Below are 14,194 nucleotides of genomic sequence, written 5' to 3' on the forward strand. Positions count from 1 at the left end.
AAGTGAAGTTTACACTCTTGAGGGATGAATAGTTCCAAATATATTTTTTTGTGGCTTCTGATAGGCCTACCAAACAAAGTACCTTATGCAGTGTATGATTGGTAGATATTTGACTGCAAAACTTCTATGACTTGACTTTAAGTTCTGTAACATTGATTTGGAGAAATGGATGTATTGTTTGAAAAGTATATCTGTGTAAAGATCCTCAATTTAACAAGTCTAATGCAAACTGAAAACAGATGGTGGTTGTCACGGAGCCCCTCAGAGGTGGCCCCAAAGGGCTATGATGGGGGGAGAGGCTCCTAAAAAGAGCAGCACTTGAATGTTACACTGACCAGCAATCAGTGCACTTAGGAATATAGGAGGAGGCAAGAAAATGAAAATAAATTTCTCTGGAAGTCTAGCATCTTAGATATGTAAAGAGTTAAAATGATGTTTAATAGGAGGCAAATGATTAAAGATCTAGGAATGGGATGATAGTCTTCACCTCTAGGCATTTAGTTTGAATCTATCCAAATAAAGAAGCAGGGCAGATTGAAGAACTTGGAAATGGATCACTGAAACTCTTACCTCCAGGTCAACAGAGAAGATTGTCCTTGGGCCACATAGGCATGTTGGCAGTTATCCCAAAGGCTATTCAGTAGTCTACATGAAGTAAATTAATGGCCATGGTCTCCTGAGATATGGTCATAGTCCACATTTTCAAAAGTATTCTCCCAAAGAAAAATCATAGCAAAAAATTAAAAGCAGTAAATAAACCATGGATGGAGATATTGTGTACCACACCAAAATGTGTTGCTTGCTGAAAAATGCAAAGATGCTTTCTCTGTTATGTCAGGTGCTCAGCTAAATATTTATTGAGTCTGCTATATGGAGGAAAACATAGAAAATAAAAATGTACTTTCTGCCTCGGCAATGCTTATGATCTAATTGAGGGGAGGACTCATTCTATTAAAAAAAATGTCAGTGCAAACAATTTGTCTTAATGTTGAATAGACACTGGAGTAGTTGTGGGATAATTGGAAAATAGACCTAGTTAATGAAAGATGGCTCTGGGAGGGCATTCAGGTAGAATTTCATTCAACTCTCTACATCTACGCACCTGGTCAGGAAAGCTGGACTCTTTGGCAAAGGGAAGTCCCTTCACTATATAGGAAAGGATACCTCATTCAGCTCTGGGTTAAGCGAGGCCTAGGAGAGCTGTCTTGTCTTTGGGTCATTTACTGGATTAATGATCCCTAAAGACCAACCAGTTTCATTACCTGGAGCTCATGTTGACTCTAGAATCTTTCTCATGTTTAATTTCCTCTGAAATCCCCAGTTTGCTCTGCATCAAGTGTATGATAGATTCACATTCCTGAGGCCTTCTATGGAAATTAAGGCCAGAGACTAATTGGTCAGGAACTATCTAAGAGCTGGATTCCAATGTGACTACAGATGCCTTTTGATGGACACAGAGGGGCCTGAATTCTCCTGAGCCATCATCAGAGAAGCCAGCTTGTGGATATGTTAAGTTTAAGGTCTAATTCAAACACATGCACACACTTACGTGGGTATAAATACACATGCAATGCTGTTTCTCTAGCACTGTGTTCCTTAACCATTTAGATGAAACCATGTAGCATCTTTATGTCGATGAATAAATTTGTAGTGCATCCATAAAGAAGAGAGAGAAGAATGTTTGTGCCCTTTAAATGCCATAATATACACACTTCTTCATATTGTGTATGGATTTATTATAAACTCAGTGGGTAATTTGTGTATCCAAAGCCGTGGCTGGCTCCCAGATGGCTCCCAGTGCCTGCCATACCATAGGGGAGTGATGAGTCCTGAGTGTCTTAGGGGTATTTTCCCCACTTAGCTAAAACTTACTCACTTTACAGTTTGGTAGGAATACTAAGTTCAAGTAAATTAAAATAAAGAGATGTGTTTCCTAATTATTCTGTCAAAAGAGCATGCAGCTTTGAAATAACTCAATATTGATATGTTGGACACTTTTCCAAAGACATGAGACAGCACCCTGTGGTATGCTTTCAACTCTTCTGTTTGGGTCACCTTTACTAATCTCACCCAGGGCCCAGGGATAGTGTCGTCTTTTTGTACTTCTGCTCTGTTATCCCGATTACTTCCCCTGCAGTGGCTTTGACACTGGCATGGAAGTCAGCAGGCCTGCTTTCTCCTGATGTGTTGTAGCTGTTTAAACCTCACTTTTTTCTTCCCTCTGTTGCTTTCATTAAGATGGTTGGGGGTAGGTCAGAATCAACGTTTTGAATTAGAAATGCTGATATGATCCCAGAGGGGATGTTATAGTGGTGATAGTTGACAAAGAGGAGGACCATAAAATATCACCTGGATGAAATACCTCGCTGCAACACTATCTCCAGGACACACACACACCAGCATCCCTGTGTGCAGACAGGCGCTGCTGATATATGAGAGTCTGCTGGCCATTTTGTTTACGATAACTAGGAAAGGAAAAATGAGCCCCTATTTCAGTGTGTTCATCCCAAGATGATGACACAGGAGATTCTCCTTGCAGGTAAACCAAGAGAGTTGAGTTAATCACCATTTATCACTCAAGGGACTCAAGTCTCTTGCAGATGCATTGGAGCCCTGGAGACTGAGATGCTCATTGGGTAGCAGTGCTGTTCTCTTCTCTCATTCCATCTTATGTACTAAACTGAAGTCCTGGCATCAGAGTGATGTGTGCTGGCTTTTAGAGTCCCAAGACTTTAATATGTACATGATTCACTCCAGAGAACTAGATAAATTTTTAGAAAGAAATGTCATATCATTATAATTTTAATAACTTTACAACTTCGCTCCATCTCCTCCATTACCAGACTGTTCCTAGCTACCTCATCTTTTGCCAGGAGCTGCTAATTTATTTCTCTATATCCTCGGCTGCCTACCTTCAAACAGTGCTCTGTTGAATTGATTTTAGTATCTAGACCACCCTTAATGGATCTGAGATAGATTAGTTCAGACCTAAATTGGGTGAATTTTTATATATGTTGTCTTCTTATTAGAAATGTGCTCTCTATATTCCAGGTAATCATTGAATGAACAGGTACAGACAAGCTCCCCATCTGACCCTCCCACTGATATTTGAGTTGTTCAGACCAGATAAACATAAACTATAGGTTAAAAACTGAAAAAAAAAACAAAAAACAAAATACAAAAACCAAAACCAAAAAAAAAAAGCACGTAAAAAAACCCAACTAAACAATTATCATGGCTAAACTTAAATTATGCAAGCTTCCATAAGAATGGTCAGCAAACTTTTTCTGTAAAGGGCCAGGGAGTAAATATTTTAGGCTTATGGGCTACAAGATCTCTATTGCAACTACTTAACTCTATTATATATTATAGTGCAGAAGCATCCACAGACAATATGTAAGTGAATGAGCACAGCTGCTTACCAATAAAACTTTATTTACATAAATAGGCACTAGCCAGATTTGGCCAATCGTTTGTTGATTTCTGTTTCGGACTAATCTGCCTCCTACAACTTTTGCATATCCATTCTTCAAAGGCATGATTAAAACATACAGTAATGTGTATTGTATTTTCTGATAATCCCAAATACTAAATCTCTCAATTCTGAAATGTGCATACTAATTTTTTTTTTTTCCCAGCTAGAAAATGGTCTGGGGTTTAGACTTGGAATTCATCAATGCAAGTAACTGAAAGTGCCTTACTTATTAAACCAGAAATTTAGGTTGATGTTTATTATTCACATAAGTCCATTCACCTTGAGGCTATAACATTAAATCAGGTTGTCACTTAAATGACAGGTAAATAATAAAACACTTTGGAGAATCACTAAAGGTTTCCTTACAACCACAGAATAGGTCTAGAAAGATTACTGGCTGTTTACTGGCCTCTCTTCTGTATGGGAGCTGCTGTTCATCCTTGGGCTGGAATATCTAGTTCTGGGGGAAGAGTTTCTCTTTGGCAGCCCACTCAGAACTCATCATCCATCTTTGTGGAAACCAATTAAAATTACCTCATCTGGAGTAAAGAGTCAAGGGACTACGTGGGAATTGGGACTATCAGATAATGTAATGTGCTGGGAGATGTACCTGGAACACTTTTTTAGGGACTGGTAGCAATGAGTTAAAAGAGAAGAGGGTTACCAAGACCAGAGAGGGAAAATAACATAGGACATATATTCTAGTTCTGCCACTTTCTGGCCACGTAAGGTTGCATTTCCAAGTTGACATCTATAAAATGAGCACTTGAATACAACATAAGAGTATGGAGAGAGTCCAACTATCCATAGATGCTCAGAGCTCATCCTGTGCTGAGATCTAGATCACAATTTTGGACCAAATATGTGAAAATTCTCATGTGTATATACAGAAGCATGCACTTCCATACACATGCATAGTGTGTGTGTGTGTGTGTGTGTGTGTGATGACATCGTCTATGAGTGTGTTTATTCATTCATATCTCAAAGGAGGCACATTGTGAGGAATAAAATAGACCATATATGTATTTATAGAACAGCTTCTGTCAAGCCGCACGTGCTTTATAGATAGATGTTTGTTGTGTGACTAACGTTTTGTACTCCTTAGTGCAGAGTTTCTCAGTAGTGTCATTGTTATTACAGGCCAGGTATTTGTGTGTGTGTGTGTGTGTGTGTGTGTGTGTGTGTATTATTGGATATTTAGCAGCATTCCTGGCCTATACCCGCTAGATGCCAGTAGCACACCCCATCCCTAGATGTGACCACCAAAAATGTCCCCAGGCATTGCCAAATGTCCCTGGGCACAAAATCACACCCAGTTGAAACCACTGCCCTGGTGAAACCAAGACATAAGGAAGTGGTTCCCAGACTTTGGCAAGCCTCTGAATCATTTGGAGAGCTTGTGAAAATACACACTGCCGGGCCCCACTCCAGGGATTCTGATTCAGAGGGTCTCTTGTTAGATCCAAGAATTTACATTTCTAACAAGTTCCTAAGTGATGTTGATGCTAATACAGCTGGTCCCAGGACCACACTTTGTAAGTATATAGATAAGATGTAAAATGATCTAGAATAATATTCTAGATGGTTTAAAATGTGTGTGTAGTTTTTTTTTTTTTTTTTTTTTTTTTTTTTGAGGATTATCGTGTTGTTAATACAAGGCCTAAGATCTCTCTATTAAAGCTACTGGGTAGTTCCTCACAGCTGCACTAGAGATTCAGGAGGGAAAGCAAAGCATTTAAGGGAGATGTTCTGTCTATACTGGGTTGCAGTCATCACTGCCCTGCCAACTGTCACCTGAATCCTGCCAGGAGACTGCTTTAGGTATTCGTGCAACACTAGGGCTTCTACAGAAATGAATTTTAATTTTTGCTTTATGGTCAGACTTAACTACCAAACTACCCCAAGTGGTATGACATTGGGATCTGTGGATTAGAAGTGAATGTTCAGAGTGGATTTGAAGGACATGGTGACTCAGGATGCCATTTATGACCAGTGACTATTAGAGCCCTGGCTCTGACTTGCATCTTATTTACTTGCACTAACTCTCTTGTCCTTCCTTGACTCCCCCCAGTTCAGGTCAGAGTTCCCGTTGTCCTGAGCTGTCATCCATGCTTGCTCATATCTTTTTTTCTTTGCTTGGAGTTAGAAATGGAGCTGTCTTGAGCTATTTATCAGTCTTATCTCCCTTGGCCCTCTGTTAGTAATTCAGTCCATGGATCTAATCTGCTTTAATTGATTGACCTCATGCAGCCAGATTTCAGCACAACAACAGAAGCACAGCTGCAGGTGGAGAGGTAGATGCAGTTGCTGGGTGGGTGCAAAGGTCATTGAGACCTGTGCAAATTTAGGAAAATAGAATTTGTTTCCAAGCCATTTAACATGAATTTTCTGGGGACAATCTGTGCAGGTTCTAGAGTTGATGATCTTACATGAGATACAGTCATTTTAAATAGACTGGTATCCTGTAGGGTGTGTACAAAAGCCTCTGAGTCATTTATCATCTGTCACCTAGCTCTCTCCACCATCTTCACCCCCATCATTGACATCATTTTTATATCATCCTTTGAAGAGCACTTTAGAATTTGCCAAGATTTTATTCATTTCTTTTAAATTCCATTTAATGCAGGTATTACTATCGTTGTCTTGTATTTTTCTCATTTTTTGCTACAGATAGTTGAATGACCTGCTCAAGATTACCTGAACAACAATATGTGGAGTTTGAGTGGGCTCAGGTCTTCTGATTCTAAATCACAGAGACTTCTAGAACCCAGAGAACACATTTTCCTTCTCCGCTTCACTTCTTGTTACAGTATCTTCCCCTATCCCCTAACCCAAGCCCCTCAAGAGAAGGGGCTGGGATGGTAGTGAAAGTTCAAACCATCTCCAAGCTCCATAGCTGGAGTCTTGTCAGTTTGGATAATTCTTGATGGGCTTAGACTTCTTGAGAGAGAGAGAGAGAGAGAGAGAGAGAGAGACCTGGTCTCTTTTGTCTGTTGAAACTTTCAATAGTACACAACTCTCCACACAGAAAGTACACACTCCCTGCTTATTAGATAACAATTATCTTGGGTTCCAGAACAAGGAAACCATAACATAGAAAGAGTGACCTGATGATCTTCCCTGAAAGGCAGTGACTAGCTGTCAAAAGTGCCCATACTGTGTTCTATTAAACACAAGAGTGTTTTATCCTAGAGAACTTCAATAAAATTTTCCCCCAGCCAAAATTATCTGATGAATCAAAATCATACCTCATCTTTTTGTTTTTCGTTTTTTTTAATTGCATACATAAAGCACAGTGAGACTATATGTTTTGATTAAGATTTATTGCAAAAAAAAAACCATGGATATGGATGAACAATTCTCATCATCATATACTATTTAAATCCTATTTAACCTCCGATGGTATATAAAATTATCAGCACAATTTTTTTTCTATCAAAGCCATGCATTCTAATTCACTATTCATTCATTCACTTATCCATTAATTTAACAAACATTAACTGAGAACCTGTTAGTATCCCTACATTTGAGATACCCACAGTTAGATTAGGTAGACAGATTAGGCAAACATAAAGTATATAATATGCAATGTATACAGTGTCTTATATAAATAACTCAATTGCAACATATAGTGGATGTGACTGAGACATAGCATGATGGAAAATCCATGGGTTTTAAAGTCAGATGGATCTGAATTCTAATCTTAATGTATCTTCTATTAGTTGCGTGAATTCCCAATTTTCTGAATCTCAATCTTCTAACCTATAAAATCTGGAGGGCAATTGTGAGAATTCAAAAATTGTTCTCTTAAAAAGGACTTGCCAAGGACCTACTCTGCTCTCCAAGGTAGTCTGGATTATGCTGCAGTAATAAGCAGCTTCAATACTTGGTGGCATAAAACAATCAAGCTTTGTTTCTCATGTTCCATGTCCATTGCAAGTTGGCTTGTTGCCATCCTCACTCAATGACCCAGGCTGACAAAGAGGCCACTGCTAGGAATTTCCTGGGTACAGTGGTTGAGAGCCAGTGAGAGAACTCTGGTTGGTCTCACACCAGCAGTTTAATGCACGGCTCAGAAGTGACACCTATTTTATTGGTCAACACTGATCTCTTGGTCTAGGTAGGGGACCTAGAAATCCTCTCTTACTATGATCCCATAATGGGGGGAAACCAGAAAACATAGCAAATACTACCACTTATTGCTTTATTTATTGGGACCCAGACTTTGGAACACGTATAGCAGACCTAGCAGTATGTAGCCCCAAGAAGGATCACATACCTCTTGTTCTTCCTGTATTATTGCCTAGCACTGAACTCACAGATTCTGTGGGAAGCCTAGAAGTCAAGATATTGAGAACTGCTTCCTTTGCACATCTCTTGGGCATACCTTTGAGAGTCCCAGTTCTGTTTCTGTCAGCTGCAATTTTCTAAAATAGTGGATGATGCATTCTGCCTCCCTGAGGGACACTGTGGAATGAATGAAGAGATTGCCTTCAGGGAGGTCTTTATTCCTGAGGATTTTTCTTGCCCTTGTGCATCTCTGCTCCGGAAATCTCACCCTGGTGTTGGTAGTATCTGGTGGGTCACCTCTATAGCAATAACTGTAATGTGGCTGATGGAACATCAGAAAGCTGGAGCTAGACTAATTTGAGAAACCAGGTGGGCTCATAAAAAGTCATTATTGATGAAGAATGACTTTCTGGCTATTTACAGACAGCTGTTTTGTTGTGCTGTTCAGTCTTGTTTTGGGGTTGTTGTTTTTTTAACAGACTTTTTTTTTATTGCACTTGAGGATTCTTTGGTAATGTCTTCTGATTTACCACTTGTCTGTGTTTTTAATATCAGGGAAGAACATAGATTGAAGTGATTGCCTTTGGTAGCAACTTTAGTGGTGATGGGTGTGGAGTTATTAAAATTTATAGTCATGCTGTTTTTGCAGCTACACTTTGCTTGTCTTGGAAAGGCTTATAAAAGACACCAAAGAATGTGAAGAGAGAGCAACTACTACATTGTGACAGGAAATCAACCGTGCAAATATTGTTTTTTAATGTTGTTTGCTAAAATTTACATTTATTTTTACAGTATTTCTTGATGACACTATTGCCAATCCAGCCAGTCCTTAGCTCAGACCACCACTTCCAACTATAGTAATGATAGGAAAGAAAGGGAAAAGATAACTGACATTTATTGAAGTCCTGAAGTATGCACAGCCACGTGCAGGGAATTTCACACATATGTGTTCTCCTAAAATCTTTGCAACAAGCTTCAAAGGTAGTAATTCGCCTTTCCCTTCCTCCACAGATCCCTTTATAGTAAGGAAATCAGAAGTTAAATAGCTTGCCCAAGGTCATATAGCTTTCAGAGCCAGAGAGAGGTATTATTTGAACCATGCTATGCTAGAACTGTGTTTATCCTATTGAACCAATTAACTTCTCCAGTGCTCACAGGGTGTGATGTATGGTCAAATGTTTGGGTTGTTCTTCCTCCTGATCTCAGTTATCCCTTATGTTAGAATAATATTTTATGACTTATAAAGTATTGTCATGTTAATCATTGTAATCCTATCCTTTTAGCCATGTAATGGCCCTGGGAAGTCTGGAAAGCTAGTATCCTCTTCCCATAATATATTATTAAGAAATAGTTCAGAAAACTTAAGTAACCTGCCCAAAGGTCGGTCAGGGCTGTTTCCAAAGTCAATGCTTTTTATCCCTCAAATCTTCTCTTCTCTGGACGCGTGAGCTAGTTTATTTTCGTGGCAGCTGAGCATGATGGATTCAAGCCTTGGCAACTATATGGGTACTTGCCATAAGACTTATAATGAACTGAGACAAAGCAGTTAGCCACAGATTATAATGCCACTGTGGTCCCATGACAAATGACAAGGAGGTTGCAGTAATGAAATCTTATTACTGCAAGTAAAGAGACCACATCTGAGGTCTAGCACAGCCACATTTACCACTTTGGGGAAACACAATGAAACATCTGGGTAAGGGTCTCCACTGACATTGGCAGTAGCGCTAGCAGGATTAAGAAGATCTCTCCGAAGCAGCGATTGCAGTGGCAAATGTGTGGCGCCTCAGATAAGGACCAAATATTTATTCTGGCAGAGATTAAATCTTTTCTTCCCCTGAATCTATTATGGATCTTGCAGAAAATCTGCCCAAGAATACATCTCGCTGATCAGCCAACTCACTGAGCCAGAACTGTACTTTGCCACTGCTGTTGTTGGAAAGCTGCAGAATGCTGGTTTAAAGGTCTCCTCTCTCTGCCTAAAACTGTTCTCCATCCATGATTAATTAGTGACTCAGAGGTGAATTGAATCACCAGCAGCCCTTTCTCTGCATCCAGGATTTATATAGTGGTTTCTCATTGAAGAATAGTGGTGCAATAAACAGCCCACATATGCGGGTTGGGCAGAGAAGTAATGGTGTCTGCCGTCATGGTTTCTTAACTCTTCTGATTCTCGCGTTCTGTTAAACAGGTTATGACTCAGGTTACTATAGCCTTGCTTATTTAGGCAAAGGATGAGTAGGTTCTAACACACACACACACACCTTTAGAAATGAATGCCAGTGCTTTACGTAGGGGAAAGCAGAAATATCATAATATCATTTCTGAATTCCTAGAAAATTAAGAGAAAGAATAAAATGGATCATAACACTCTTAATTCTGGGCGTGAAAGATGCAAAAGAACCTATCATCAGTTTCATTTATCCATTTTAATGCTAGGTGCTTTGTTTAGTGCTGGAGATGTAGAGGTGGAAAAAAAAAACCTGAGAACATAGTGTCACAATAAACAGGGATTTACGAAATCATAAGTACATTTAGTCCCCAATTGGGGAGGCACCTGCATTCCTTTTTTCAGAGAACAGAACATGGGAATTGCAGACATCATTTTACGTTACATGCTGTGCTAGCAGGGCACAAAGGAAGTGGCAATGTCCATCCTATATCACAGCATCCCTGCATGCTGAAAGCAGCCTTTCTTAGCTTAGACTCCTACTTTCTAAAATCAAGACTCCTAGGTACTTCTCCATTCTTTTGTCAGGAATAAGATGTGTTCACATACTAAATGAAAATTGGCAAGATGAAGAAAGCCTGTCTTTTGAAAAAATAAGTGAAGCGTACCAAACTATATGGAAACCCATGCCTAAAATCTCACCAGAAGTCTTAATTTACTGACTTTAAGTGAAATAAGTGTTTCATAAATATTGTCTTTATGTATTTGAATGATTTTTTTATTTATAAATTAATGAACCTAGTTACTAAATCTGAGTTTTCATGAAATACATCTTAGTTTATATGGCTTCTGGATCTTTCTTTCTTTCTTTCTTTTTTCTTTCTTTCTTTCTTTCTTTCTTTCTTTCTTTCTTTCTTTCTTTCTTTCTTTCTTTCCTATTCTTCTCCTCCTTCTCTTGTTGTCTGTCCTCCCCCTCCTCCTCCTTTTTTATGCTTCTACTTCTTTTTTAAAAAAATATTTTATTTATTTATTTATGAGATATACAGAGAGAGAGAGGCAGAGACACAGGCAGAGAGAGAGGCAGAGAGAAAGAAGCAGGCTCCATGCAAGGAGCCCAATGCGGGACTTGATCCTGGGTCTCTAGGATCATGCCCTGGGCCAAAGGCAGGTGCCACACCACTGAGCCACCCAGGTGTCCCTGCTTCTACCTTTTGAATAAGAAAATATAGGATAACAGAGACTATGTCAACAAATAGAATGTCAGAGTTCTTACTAAATTTTATCATCCTTGAATGTCCAACCAGTTGCTTAGCCAGTAAGTCAGACAACTAGAAAAATGGAGAAAGATATCTCCTTCTCTTCCATCCCTCCTGACACCCTGCATGATGTGCTACCATTCCAAGAGGTTGAGAGAGACTGATTGTATCTGATCAGTAAGGTTACTTTCATTGTGTTTCTCATTGTGAATCCTAATTCCAACTCTTACTCACAAGCAATTACTAAAGGAGAAGAGTAAGAATTTTAATAGCCTTATTTACATTTCAGTGTTTCTGGGTACTTTGTAGAAGGCAGATGATGCCACCACCTCCACCTTCACCATAATCATCACCTATATAGTATTACTCTTCTGGAATTCATTGTATTGTCCCTCCCAGAAGTCTATTTTGGGGACATTGAGTTTCTCATCTGCTATGTAGTATAAAGCTATAGCACTGAGTATCACATCCCTCTCTGGATGAATCTTAGGAATAGGGCTACAAGTGTGGGAAGAGTGATGGCCATCTGACCCTGAAAACCCCAGCTCGGTTTCACTGGCCTCTACTGGGGATACATTTTCTATGTCTTTTAGACCTACAAAAAATATCACCAAGTGGTGATCTATAATGCTAGTCCCTCTGTCATTGCCTCCTAATCACTCACAATACCCCACCCCCTTGGCCTTGATCCTCCCAAAGTGTGCAAGGATCCTTATATTTCCTCTTCAATTCTAAATCTAAACTGTGAGATAATCTAGGGTCCAGGGTTTAATTGTCTCTCCCAGAAAATAGGCCTAATTCATCTCACAGAAATGAACTTTGTAGTGTCACTACATAGCTCTTAGGTAGTTCTGTGGTTCAAGCTTTCATATCTGTTGAGAGCAGTCAAATGATGTAACCTGCATAGTGCAGCCTGTGAGAGCAATTTGGGTGGCTTTATACCATTGGTTTTTATGTTTGGGATGAAAGCCCATGGAGGAAGGTAGGATACTGTTGTTAACTTCATGCTGACAGCTCCCTCTGGGTACCTACAGATTTATTGCTAGTTGGAGGATCAACTTTAAAGGGAGAAAACATTGTGGTTGGTGATAACTATGCCTTTTGTGTTTCTTTATCATAGGAACAGGGGAAAATTGGAGTTGTCTTCAATATTGGCACAGTTGACATCTCTATCAAGGAGGAGCGAACCCCTGTAAATGATGGTAAATACCACGTGGTGCGCTTCACCAGGAACGGCGGCAATGCCACACTCCAGGTGGACAACTGGCCAGTGAATGAGCACTATCCCACAGGTACACGTTTTACTCTCAATGACCATATACTCTCTTTTGCTCTCCCATTCTTACATCTAAGGGGCAATTTTTTTCATGACTGTTACTAAATCATAAAACACTGAATGTTAAGCACATCATTCATATCTTTTTCTGCATTATCGCCTTCCAGCTTATTTTCTGAAGTATCGCTTTAGGGCTTAGTTCAGTGTAGGGAGCTTCTGGAGACTTACTAACTATGCACTGAACGCTTTTTGTCAACCTGGTGAATATTGCCTGACTGGCTCATACTAAAGACAATTACTGGTTTTCCAGGGCATTGCAAATGATGACCAATGGAGGGAAGGGGCGCCATCTCCTTCATGAGCTATTGTTGATAATCATAGAATAATCAACTTGTTATCTGGACTCTGTGGTGCCATTTAGGCAGGTGAGATTGAAGGTACAGATGGTCAGAGATTTCAGAAAGACTGTAAAAGGAAGTTTACTAAACTTAAAGTGACAAACATCAAGTCAGAGTAATGATGAGAGAAAAACTAAGGATGAAGTTTCATTCATTTGGTTGACTTTGCTAATTTTTCTTTCATTTACACTAAACATGCCTTGATTTTCAGAGATTGGTCCTAGTAGGCAATTTAATAGCAAGCATGCTGGTGTAGGAGGGAGAGGGGTTAATCATCTGTTTAAATTTTATGGTCAAGGAGCATTTGCCAACAAACTCCCACAGCCAGATGGCCAAATCAAGGGCGATGGGAGGAAAGGTTGCTATCTTTTATAGAGATCATTCAAATAATCTTTTAACTTCCCTCTCATCTCTTACTTCTCCTAGGGAAAGAGTCCTGAACTCTGATCATAAAAGTTCCAGGAATGGAAGGGAAAATACTTTGGCTAAGGACCTTTGTTCTGCAATTGCATTATCACCTGGTGGATGGACAATGAGAATAGCTCAGAATATTGAACTTTTCACTAATGTGGGCATGATGCCATACTTCACTCTCTGTCCTACACTTCAAACTCCTCATAATTCTCTTACTGCCATCCTCTCACTTTTTCATTAGTGAAGTGGGCACAGAGATAAGGAAGCCCAAAGCACATTTTTGGAAGTTTTTAAGAGCTGTTTAGATAATAATCATCACACTTGGGAGAAATACATAAAGTAAATTTGTCTATTTGTGGCCCAAGCATTTTGAATGATTTGAAGGCTGTAATTTTCACGTCTAATTCAGCATTAATTTTCAATAAAAGCCAATCACAAGTAATTATGATTGTGCTTCTGTTTCTCCCCCACCCCCAAATTTCCAGAGTCTTCCTGTGTCTGGTTTAAGGATTATAGGAGCATCTACAAAGAGCATACAAGATTCCCAAGCTATTGAAATGAAAAGCCCCACCTACTCATTTATCTACCATCTCAGTCTCCATACAATATCTAGCTCAGCCTTTGCTGCGAGTCTCTTGTCATCCACTTAGTACTTCTCAGATTAAGGCACAGAAATGACCTTATGTGTTTATCTTTGAGCCTTTCAAGAGAGCCAGAAGTGTTAGCAGCTACTATGAACTCTTATCATCATTCAAATTCACTAGACACTAATAGACCTGATTTTTAAATGTTTCATGCTTTAACTCGGGAGGATGGGTAGTCACAGGAATCTAAATAGCCTGAGATCTTAAAAACTATTCATCTGCTTATCAGAAAACTCACTCTGTCTCCAGGTATGTTATCAATGGCCCTGCT

General features: G+C 39.4%; 1 protein-coding gene across 25 annotated transcripts in view; it reads left to right on the plus strand.

The window, feature by feature from the left end:
* NRXN3 (neurexin 3) overlaps window positions 1-14,194 on the plus strand; it is a 1,528,419-nt gene that overhangs the window by 1,339,751 nt on the left and 174,474 nt on the right. For all 25 annotated transcript variants that reach the window (XM_049113340.1, XM_049113345.1, XM_025442408.3 and 22 more), the window contains one exon: window positions 12,312-12,483. In XM_049113340.1, the coding sequence (XP_048969297.1) occupies window positions 12,312-12,483 (172 nt within the window). The remainder of the gene's footprint in view (window positions 1-12,311; window positions 12,484-14,194) is intronic.

Source organism: Canis lupus, chromosome 8 (assembly GCF_003254725.2).
Source record: "Canis lupus dingo isolate Sandy chromosome 8, ASM325472v2, whole genome shotgun sequence".
In the NCBI taxonomy this organism is placed as follows: domain Eukaryota; kingdom Metazoa; phylum Chordata; class Mammalia; order Carnivora; family Canidae; genus Canis; species Canis lupus.